The sequence below is a fragment of the Etheostoma cragini genome, chromosome 11 (assembly GCF_013103735.1).
Source record: "Etheostoma cragini isolate CJK2018 chromosome 11, CSU_Ecrag_1.0, whole genome shotgun sequence".
Lineage (NCBI taxonomy): Eukaryota > Metazoa > Chordata > Actinopteri > Perciformes > Percidae > Etheostoma > Etheostoma cragini.
In genome coordinates, this window is record NC_048417.1 from 7,970,665 (window position 1) to 7,982,725 (window position 12,061).

At 40.6% G+C, this 12,061-nt stretch overlaps 1 protein-coding gene across 4 annotated transcripts in view; it reads left to right on the forward strand.

The window, feature by feature from the left end:
* The window catches only part of sema5ba (sema domain, seven thrombospondin repeats (type 1 and type 1-like), transmembrane domain (TM) and short cytoplasmic domain, (semaphorin) 5Ba), a 159,053-nt gene that overhangs the window by 102,159 nt on the left and 44,833 nt on the right, over positions 1–12,061 (forward strand). For all 4 annotated transcript variants that reach the window (XM_034884969.1, XM_034884968.1, XM_034884967.1 and 1 more), the window contains 4 exons: positions 2,817–2,879; positions 3,695–3,793; positions 3,933–4,146; positions 8,803–9,088. In XM_034884969.1, coding sequence (XP_034740860.1) covers positions 2,817–2,879; positions 3,695–3,793; positions 3,933–4,146; positions 8,803–9,088 — 662 coding nt within the window. The remainder of the gene's footprint in view (positions 1–2,816; positions 2,880–3,694; positions 3,794–3,932; positions 4,147–8,802; positions 9,089–12,061) is intronic.

Here is a 12,061-nt window from a genome sequence, read left to right on the forward strand (position 1 = left end):
TGTATGTGTGTGGGTGTGTTTATAATGACGTCACCCCATCGGTCCCCAGGCTGTCAGGGGCTGACAGGCAGGGGCTGTGGAGGAGCAGTGTTTTCATTTCAACAAGCCGAGTGATGGACTTCCGTAGAGGGGGCAAAGCTGCTCTCTGAATGAAAGGTGCCACGCTGTTTGCTGTGCTCATGGGAAGTGGATTTGAGTTTGTCAAGTGCCTGTGTAGTGTTCGGCGGCAACACGATCAGAATGGCTAGACAGACAAGCTCCCGCAGAGCACATTAGCCACTTTTATTTTTATTTCTTCGTCTTTTTCATGTTCAGTGCCTGGGGCTCAAGTTTCATTTTAATCACAGTTTACTTTATATAGCTTTCCCCTATTTCTATCTCACTCCCCAGTGCAGTCTGATACTGGTTAATTGAAGGGAGCTGCTGTGGGAGATGGGGAGATGATCTGTAACTATTCACATGGGCCAGAGCCCATTTAACGGCTCTCCACCGGCTGCAATAGCTAAACATAGCTTTAAAATGCTAAGGAATTTATCTCAATCTCTGCTTAAGATTGCGCTTACATACAGTTACATTAACAATAAATCAAATGACACAGAATTATCATTGGATTGCAGTTCCTCTCAGCTCTGTGAGTGTTTTTACATCTTTCAGCACTTTTGGTTTCAGGCTTTCCTTTTTTATTTCCCTCTCACGGCTTCCATCAACCTGGTTTCCAGCTGTAGCAACACAAGTAGCAAACATGATGAACATAGTGAAGCATCTAGCAGCTAAAGAGTCAGATATTTCCTTCAGGAGTTGGTGGAGACAAAAACAGAAATAATGTATAGGAAAGTAAATGTTTGACTTTTATTCATCAGATTACACTACACATGACTCATATGCTAATAGGCTCAGTTTTAGCTTTTATAATGTGATAAAAAGGTCAATGTTGTGGTACCGCTTTTTGCAGTGTCCCCAAAGTGACCTGAAAAGTTAGCATTATATGAGACCTTTACAGACAAACTGTCCAAACACTGTCTGCCTTCTAAAGTTGTTGGCCTTGGAAATGTGTTTCTGTCCAGCCTTTATGATCTTGCTTTTAAGATTTTGTTCCACCTTGTTCACCAGTTAATTTCTCACTTTCTCTGTCTGCCATTGCTGAGCGGCAACCGTAGTTTACACCGGGTGAGTTATTTTATTAGTGGAGCTTTAATTTATCTCAAACAATCAAACAGTATCATAAATGTGAATGATTAGGTTGGCAGTACAAACAGATCACACACTCATGAATGCCCATCAATAATAGCTTAATATAAAAGCAATAAAAGAAATCCCCGGACAATGTGCAGATGTTTGACTAGCTCATTAGGCTGTGGATAGTACTGTTCAGTCTGGTGTTCACTCATTAGCAAAAATAAATGCAGAGGCTAATCATCCAAAATCGTGAACTTCCACTTCTTCAAGCATAGTCGATATACTTCATGATCTGTGAAATAAGATATCTATTTATATACTTCAAAAAGATAGGAGCACTCAGAAAATTTTAAATCAACATTTTTCCCCAAGAAAGATTTTGGCAGTTCTCTTCAGTTTCTCATTAAATGTGCTTATACTGTTTTATTTCCATTTAAATTCCTAAAGTGCTATTCTCTATACCGCAGATCTAAAAATAAATGTCATTAACGCAAAACTATGTTTTCCCAGCAGACACTGAATCTTTGGGCTAAACAGTGTTTAGTCCCATCTACTGAGCTTTAATTAAAGCAAAATGAGGATCCAAAAAAGCACAGTTATGTTACTACCGGACAAATTCAAACCTAAAAAATGAAATTGTTCAAGACTGCATATATGTAGGTGTTGATGATGAGCCACATAGTGAATCAGCCTTAGTTGTTTCTCCTTAAGTTTACAGTTTGTTTGAGGTTTCCATTTGGCTCCTGGACTACTGACCCAGTTTAGAGTTGACACTTGGTTGGCCTTAGTTGGCAAGCTCCACTGAATGTTGGGTTACAACTTTGTCCCACTTTGTCCTGGGAAGGTGATTCATTAGACAAAGATACTTATTTGCAGTCGGTCCTCCTGTGTATTAAAAATAATCCCTTTGGAGGAGGAGAGAAATACATAAAAACCGACAGACAGATTGATGTTAAATATTTGCAGCCTTTTTTACTTTTAGACATTTAGGCAACCTTTTTACTTGGACATTCAGATCAGAGAAGAGAGATGGAGAAGGATAAGTAAAATGAGGCCAATAACATCCAACAGGGGGTCCCCTCGCACCTTGCACGTATACAGATCACGCCAAGAGAGGGACATCTCTCAATCCTCTTAACAAGAGCCAGTGCAGCTCTGGTGGCCCAGCAGCATGTGTGTATGCACATGCATTAGTGTTTTTGCAGTGCAGTCGTGCAGTGCTGCTGCCTGCATCCATAATTAAGCCCAAGACAGAACCATCAACAGGAATATAATTGGCTGGAGGGTAGTGGGGGTGGGGGGGCTGCTGCAGACTTTCCGAGCGAGAGATAGAAAGGGGAAGAAGAAGAAGATGGAGAGAAAGCCATTTACATGCTAATGTCGTCCTCAGCCCTTCAACTGCCTCGTTGGAAACCATGCCCGCTACTCTCGAATAAGCTCTTTGCTGGCAAGCCGGTCGCCATGTTTACATAATAAACAAACAGCAATGAGGTTAAAGTCTTTTCATGCATCTTTTTGTGCGTGCCTACAGTATTAGCAACAGTCAGCTGTTGCATAATTCTTTTGTAGTGTCTGAAGGACTCAGCTGACTGCTTTTTGGCCTCTTTGTCATCCTTGGATTTTTTCTTTTTTTTCCCTAGGCGACAGAATGGGCACCGGACGAGGAAACGAGGACATCCTGTCAGAGCAAAGGCAAAACAGAGGTAACCTCGACCCCGTCCCCAATTACAACAATTCATGTCTGTGCTGCCTGGCTTACAGAGCGGCCATCTAGATATCTTCTGGTTATTGTGGCAAGGTCCTCCTTGTGCACCTCATGGGCTGTAAAGAACATCTATTTCAAACCCTTCAATCAAGAGTTGTTGTTTTTTTGCAGGAAAGAGAGAGGGCAAAGGGAAGGTAGGGAAAATGCACACAAGAGAGACAAGGGCAAGATAGTGAGACACACAAAGGGACTATCTTTCATATATCTGATAACCAGAGCTGCAATCAGTCATCTTATTAACTAACTGATGGCAGCGTCACTTTTATCTCCCTCAGTGCCTATAGACTGAAGGGTGATACCCAATACACAACGATCAATTCTCTTTGAAACTTGCTTTACTGCCATTAACTCAGATCTTTAACACAACACAAAGCACCGCCATTTACAAAAAAATATTCTTGCATGAAATTGTTTCATTACCAGTAAATCTATTTCATGCCTTTGTTAAAACAGATTTGACTCTTTTTACTGAAACACTTACTGACCGTAGAGCCTCTGTTGATGTCACAAATCGGCTTCCATTCAGCTGCAGACGAGTAGGCCTACTCTTAGTTGTGAACAATGGATTTACAAGAGTAAAACCTGCAGACACTGAATTGCTTTGCTTTTGGTTGCATGCCAGTCTGATAGCAGAGGACTTGGTCCATTGTTCTTCTCAGCAACACGGCAAAGAATATTTAGCTTGCCATCTCAGCTTTTCTTTGCAGTACTGTACGTTTTTGAAAGCTTTCTTCTCTACCCACTTCTCTGCAGATTGAATGTCAGAACTACATCAGAGTACTGCTGGTGAACAAGACTGAGGTCATGACCTGTGGAACCAATGCTTTCCAGCCACTATGCATCACTAGAGAGGTACGGATAAGTGCGTGTTTGTGCGTGTCATTTTGTAAAAACTCACAAAAACACTAAAAAGACTTAACCTGCTACTGTCACTTTCACTCCCTGTCTCTCCCTTTTAACTTCCATTTCTGATTCTTTTCATCCATCGCAGGTAGGCAACATGAGCAGTGTGCTAGAGCGGGTAAACGGTGTGGCGCGCTGCCCGTACGACCCTCGCCACAACTCCACGGCGGTGGTGACAGAGAGTGGAGAGCTGTATGCTGCTACCGTCATCGACTTCTCTGGTCGTGACCCTGTCATATACCGCAGCCTTGGCGGCATGCCACCTCTCCGGACTGCACAGTACAACTCCAAATGGCTCAATGGTACAGTAGCACAGCAAGACCTGACACTAAAATAGCTCATTTGAGCTATTTTGCCATTTTTTTCTGTGCTTCAGCTAATGATTTTTAGTTTGTGAAAAACACTTGTCACAAGTTACCAGAGAAAAATGTGACGCTTTCAAACAACTTGCTTTGCCGGAAAAAGTTCATTGTCGACCTTTTAAAACACATAGTTCTGTGTTAACTGCAGAAATACTGATGAAATTATCTGGAATGTACTGGCTTGAGCTATGGTTTTGTTTCTCAGGGTCAGTGTGTTGACACTGTTTTGTATCAGATGTGAGAAATTCAGTTTTTTATTAGTAATCTGATTGGGTTTAAACTCTTGTTGGATTTCCAAATAATCAACACATGGTTAAAGCGGTGTCAAGCAATCTCTGAAAATTCCTGCTGTAACATTTTCTAAGGCCCGCCTGGAGCAGCAGATGGGCCAAGTGTGCACTTTTGTTTCCAACACAATCAGATCTTTTGTTACCGCCAAGATAGATCAATCCGACAGATGTGTTATCATAGGATTACAGAGAGTGTTTGGATTTGAAGTTGTGTGTGGAACACACCACAGGTTAGGCATAGGTATTGTGTGTGTGTTGGTAATAGTGGGATTAATAGAATGGCAAAGAACATGAAATGCTGTCAATCCTGCTGGTGTCGGTGTCGGTAATCTCGCTGCTGCTGACGCTGGGCCTTTTCGTCTGAACACGCCACAGCAGAAACCCATTCACACACATCCTGACTCCAGCACAAATGTAGATGGACAAAATATATCTATGCATATATATGTATACTGCATATACTGTGTACATATATAAATAGTGTATACATACAGTATATATATATATACAGTATAAATATACACACTATATATACTGTATATATATATATATATATATATATATATATGGGTGTGTAGTACGCAAATAGTATATGCATATAGACTGTATGCAAGCTGCATGTGTTTCCATGTATGTCCATGTTTTTGTGTGTGTGTTTAAAAGTCAGACACACATCACTCAAAAGAGCACGGTGGAGGAAAAAAGATGAGCAGCAAAGGGGATAGTGTTCCCAACAGCATAATCACAGCTTGCTGCACACAAAGTTCAACACACGTGTTGCACTCCAGCACATACATTCATGGCATCAGAGACTGCTCTGCCTTGTGGCTTCTGTGAAGGTTATGGAGTTGAGTTCCCGGGGGATTTGAGGTATGAATGAAAATCTCATTTCCAGCTTTAAGCCTCTCCAGTTCAGGAGAACTGAAAGGCAAGGACGGGGTCCTGGATCTAATCAATCTATTCCCTTATTGGATTCGTAGCACGCCAGGCGCCAACCAACTGTTTCCCATCATGCATCTGAATGACACAAGATACTATAGAGTTGCCTGTGAAAAAAATCTAAAAAATATTTCTGTGCTTTTCTCAATCTTCAGTCTTCAGCACATTATATGTATCAACATATTTATTATATTTCCATTATTTTCTCTCACTCCTCTCATCTTTTGTAATATATTTGTAAAACATAAAATAAAACTGAGAGAAGTAATATCCCAATCCCTGTTTACAACCACGTTGCTGCTTGGCTATCATGCAGTATACACATAGGTGTACAGGGTGGCCATTATAACCTGACACTTCTTAATATCACTCGGTTGATATCTTAATGCCAACTCTGTTTGCTGCTGCACTTCCCTTCACCACAGTAATCTCGTCCTTATATGAAAAGCCTGTGGTATTGTTGACTTTACTGAGGTTTAATGTTTAAGTATGTGTTTATTATGGTGCTTGCCTTGCTGCTCTAAGAGCTCCCTCAAAGAGCAGTGCTTTCCCCCAAAATGTAACTGTATTTTTAGGAAACAAATTGGAAGTGTGTCTGACTAAAATGAAGAATGATTAATGTGTTTATGTTTGTGTTTTGGCAACTCAATTACTTGACTCTTTGAAAAATGCTGACCCGAATAATTAGGTGGGATGACTTGACCTTTTTTTTACTTTTTCTACTAGCAACACATAGGACACTGAATGTGGACCGCCGTCTGATTTCAAAGCCATGTGCTTAGTAAGCCCATGACAGTCTGTGTAATTTAAAGAAAGAGAGTTGACACTGACATAATAAGAAAATATACGTGTTTGGAAAAACAAATTAGTATTATAGCAACAGAACAATCTGGATGTGGCTACCTAACCAGTTTAAAAAAGTGAACATCAAACCCTCTGTCCTGTTTGGACATGACCAAGCTATCAGACAAAACCCATCCCCCTACTGTTAATGGTAATTTTTTTTGCGTTCATGCAGAATCTGTTTATTTGAATATTAAATAGCCTCACTCCTTAAACTGTATCTTGGTTTGATCTAAAATTTTCATGCAATGATGGCAGCACCTAACCAGCCTGACGGATTGAACAATCTGTTCACCACTCAGCAGGGTGCTGAAAAACTCACGCATTTGCACCCACACAGCTTCAGCAATAATATGCGGAATCTGTCAGCTCAACCTGCCCTTTGCCTGACACACGTACAGTACAGTATGCATAAACAAAGCTATGGAAACAAAGAGACTCTGATGTGCGTCCACATAGCAGCTCAGGCATGCTGTATATACACACAGTATCACTTATATTACATTCCCAACAATTGGCTTCTTGCTATGGCCTTTAGCTGTACAGAAAGTAGCACTAATGCATTACAACGGTTGAGTCTTCTTCAGCATCATTTACAGTAATTGTCAGTGACCAAACAGGTGTAACACTACTCACTTGTTCATCTGCATGCGTGTTAGCACCAATTAACTTCCTGAATGAGGATATACATTACAGTTGTTATTTTTGTCACAGAAATCAATTAAATGATATCTTTGTGTGTCCTGCATAATAATCATTATGACAACAATAAATCTGATGGGCGTTTTGTATTTCCTTTCTTAAACGCCATTTTTGCCTCTTTTTGAAAAAATGCACCTGCCATTCCACTTTAAACACACTCGCTCCAAATTCTTGCGGTATAACTATGATGACAGTGATTACCTTTGCAAAAAGATTTGAACACTACCCTAGCTGATTGTTTTTGTTACTTTGTAACACTACGCCACAAGTGCCTTCACCATGCGATCGGCCCAAACTACAGGTTGTTTTTTTATTAGAGATGAAATGGAATGAAATGGAATAGGGGGGCTGCTGCTGTGTGGATAGCGGTTTTTTCTCTTCCTGCTTCTTTTCAAAATCGTATTCTCTTGCCTCGCTAGCCCCTGAGGCACATTCCATCATAGCTGTAAACAGGTCATCTCCTGCTGTGTGCATGATTGTGTTTATAACATCAGCAAATCCCTCGTTTTCTTTTGTTTAGAGGTGTGCATGCATCTGTGCAAATTAAGGTTTATTCCTCCATTTGTGTTTGTGTTCATACGAGTAGGTGAGTGGGGGACATCTCTCACGACAAATGGGTCCTGGTGGAAAACTGAAGCAACAGCAGCACAGGAGTCTTTCCTGTTTCATCATGTCTGCACATGAGTAGCCCTTGGATAAAAGAAGAAAGCTGATCAGTAGAAATAGTAGAAAACAAAACTTAAGTGTGATCACAGTCAGCTCAGTGTCAAAACAGCACAGAGGATCTTTCTTCTTTCAGAACAATCAATTTCCAAACACAACTACATGTAAAAGATGTCACATGGAGGGCGTTATTCTGTACTGTTACTTCAAATCTTATTCTGACTTCAAATTTGATATTACAGGTCAGCTTGATATTGACTTTCTCAATGACTTGAACAGATAACATGCTGGCTGACACTACCACATCTATCTATGAAAGGATTCTTTATACCCCAAAAACTAGGAAGAACTATCTCTCACTGTAAAGTAGCATGTCATTTTCTTTGACTTTTTCAGATTAACAAAATAATAGAATATAGCTTGTATGAAAACCTTTAAAAGACAGGCTGCTTTTGAGTATTTTTCATGGGTTTTTTTAATGCTAAAATTCCACTCACTGTAGTCTAGGTGACTCATTATAGTGAAAAGGCCCCTTGGAACCCCTTCAACAACCCCTGGGGGTCCTCGACTCCTACTTTGTATTCGCTTTGAGCATTAATTCCCAAAAACTTTCATTTCAAACCTGCACAATTATAGTGGTTAAAATCAGTCTTGATGTATTAGATGCAGGACTAACGTGGACTTTTCTGCTCTCACAGCAATGAATTATTCTCTGATGACTCATGTGTTTACAAAGGATGACAGTAATGTCCAGTTCAACTGTTATTCGGTCTGCTTTACATGATAACCCAACCAGCAGGAAGGGCCATTAATCATCCGCTGTGTCACCCAGGGCAATAAAAGCAGTCTGGCCATCCAGTTAAACAGACATAGCTCCATGGATTTACCATCAAAACATCAGACGGATTTATTAGTAACCATTTTTTATCTTCTCAACCTACTCCCCATGCACCCGCTCCTTTCATTTACACATTTGACATTGATGCTCTTTTCTCGACCATCTTTAACAGTAGTGCAAGAATTTCAAAGTTTTTATTGCAATCAATAATAAGGAGTACAGGGGTCAAAGCAACAACATCCAGAAGATAAATGTTGCAAATATTTCTGTTTCCCTGGAGTCACTATGTAATGATCCTCTCCTGATCCTTCCTCCCGGCAGAGCCCCACTTTATCTCAGCGTACGACATCGGCCTCTTCACCTTCTTCTTCCTGAGGGAAAACGCAGTGGAGCACGACTGCGGCAAGACAGCCTATTCCCGCGTGGCACGGGTCTGCAAGAACGACATTGGCGGGCGATTTCTCCTGGAGGACACCTGGACTACGTTCATGAAGGCGAGGCTCAACTGCTCCCGCTCCGGGGAGATTCCGTTCTACTACAATGAGCTGCAGAGCACCTTCTACCTGCCTGAGCAAGATCTCATCTATGGCATCTTCACGACCAATGTGTGAGTGCACATAAATGTATTACAGCACTGCACTTATTTATACATGCATAAGAAGTTTTTTGTTTTTTTTTACCCATGAGGTTTCTGATGTAGGGAAATGGAAGGATACTCAACTATCCTCCATCTTTCTACCATAGTATTGATCTGTGGATATTACTGTGTGCAATGGCTGAAATGGAAAATCCCTGCAGCTGTGTTGTTTCCATGTTAGAAGCATGTAGAGATTTTTGTTACATGTTAAGTTCTAACATTAGGGCTCCTCATGTACTTGATGCTTCATCTGTTGAATGCTGCGCTGCACTATGATTTTGGGGCTGGAGGCTGGAGGTATGGCAGGCACTTGTTCAGCCACCTGTATTTTGTTTACTCCACTTCATTCATATCTACTCTCTAAAATAATTAACCACACAACTGAACTGTTTGCATGAAAATCTTCGGCTTCAGTTAAAATTATTATCACCGTAACTTAACTAAATTTAGTCAGTCAGTCTACATACTGGGTTGATGAAATTAATGAGGTTTGGAAAAGGTGTTTTTGTTTTAGTACATACAATACTCTTCAGTATGGGAACACACCTGCCAAAGTTTCCGCTAAAAAAAATGGCATGTGACCTGTAAGGTTTTAATTTATACTGTATGTAAAGAACAATTTCATCAAGGGATGTAGATTCATACTATTTGTATTGAACTGCAGGCTACTTGCTACACGCAGAGAGGGCAAAAAAATTAAATCAACACACATAGTTGTGCTGATATGAATTAATGGCTATTTATCTGGCTATTTTCCATTGGCTAGGCTAAGGAAATAAAACAATACAAACTACAGTGCGAACCATCTGGCTCATAAAATTATGAAATGAAAACTTGAATCTTAATAATTTTAAACAAATTTGTTTCTGATGGCAGCGGTGGAAATGGTTTCGGACATACGGTATGCGTCGCGGGCCACTGTGGCCTTATGTCAGTCCCGTAAGTGGTTTCAGGAAAGTGTCTGCGTGTTAGACAGTGCACATAACACACAATGCCGGAACAAGCCTACAGCTGTCCGTGGAGACGGAGTACGGAAAGTGTGTAAGAGCCTCCCGGACGGGTGTGTCACTCCCCATTGTCAAGTGCAAATCTGAGTTGTGCACGCGCAGATTTAAATGGTTTACAGCATAACGTGTTATACTGAAATTTGTGAACTTTTCTAATTACGAACAATAACAGAATATGGGAATCATTACATTTTTTTACCTACCTATGGTTGTTTGATTGCTAACGTTAGCTCAAAACACTATTCAAGTGACAGCCTTTGTGTTGTTTGACTCCTAACTTGTAGCCAGCAGTGAACCAACTTAGGTAAGATTTTTACTGTGTTGACATTACAGAAATCTCTAGTTAGCATCTTGTATGCTACTCGTCGCAAAGTGAATCATACCCAACTCACATCTTCACTCATCGCAAAGTGACGCATGCGCGACTCAAATCTGCGCTCGACTTACTTTGGGGAGTGACAGGGTGAACTGAGACTCCGTCTCCTGTGCTTTCTTTTGGAAGGCTGGCTGCCAAAAATAGCACCTTACTAGCTAATTAATTAAACACGAGTTAAATGCTAGATATCAGTAAAAGGTAGTGAGAACCTGATTGAACAAGAATTTTCAACATGCTCGAATCATCTCCACAATCAAGTTTAGTTCTGTTGGTTATTCAACAGTATTTTGTTACAAAGAAAACCAAAGTAATAGCTTTGGCTATTTATTTATTTTGCGTAGGTATGTTGTTAATAATTTGCATAGTTAATATTGTTCTCTGGTGTAGCTGGTGCCTGCTCATCCTTGCTGGCAATTTCTTGGCTTCATACATGTTAGACCACTCGCTGCTTTGTGTTACGAAGTAATTCACAATCTTTCCCGCCTACTTGTCGCCGTGTTGCCGTCGCTAGTCTTTTGCGTCCAATCTGAGCGAGAATGCCACATTTAGTTTTCGTTTACTGCTACATTTTAAAGTCATTTCTAAATCCAAAAACATGATTGTTTATTGTTTTAATTGGACGAAAGATGCAAAAATGACTGTCGCCTATTTTAACACAGTTAAAATTATGCAGAGGGAATTATTTCCACCGGTCATTCTGACCGGAGACAATTCGAATTTTCGGTCCTTATCATTTTTGTTCAGTCAGTGACCGGTATTTACAAGTGAAACATGAACACATTCTTCTTGGGAAATGGGAGTAGATATTGATTCAAATTTCAGTCAACAAATGGATCTCAGGTCCCGGTAATAAACCCTAGTACAGATCCCTGGACAGTTTATTATATCTTTGAAGACATGCACACACAAATGAGTTGTCTATCTTGTCAATTATTTCAAAGAATTACTTATTACTCATTTAAAAGGTTCTACTGCCACCTTTTAATATTGCTCTTTTGTGAGCAGAAAGCTATTAAACATTTCATTTACATCCCACACATTTGCAGTGGCATACTTTCTTAAAGGGCTTAGATTAGATGGTTAATATGAATAAGCATGAGTGATAACCAGATACAGTGTCTCACCGGCCACTTTATTAGGTACCCCATGCTAGTAACGGGTTGGACCCCCTTTTGCCTTCAGAACTGCCTCAATTCTTCGTGGCATAGATTCAACAAGGTGCTGGAAGCATTCCTCAGGGAGTTTGGTCCATATTGACATGATGGCATCACACAGTTGCCGCAGATTTGTCGGCTGCACATCCATGATGCGAATCTCCCGTTCCACCACATCCCAAAGATGCTCTATTGGATTGAGATCTGGTGACTGTGGAGGCCATTTGAGTACAGCGAACTCATTGTCATGTTCAAGAAACCAGTCTGTGATGATTCCAGCTTTATGACATGGCGCATTATCCTGCTGAAAGTAGCCATCAGAAGTTGGGTACATTATGGTCATAAAGGGATGGACATGGTCAGCAACAATACTCAGGTAGGCTGTGGCATTGCAACGATTGCTGCT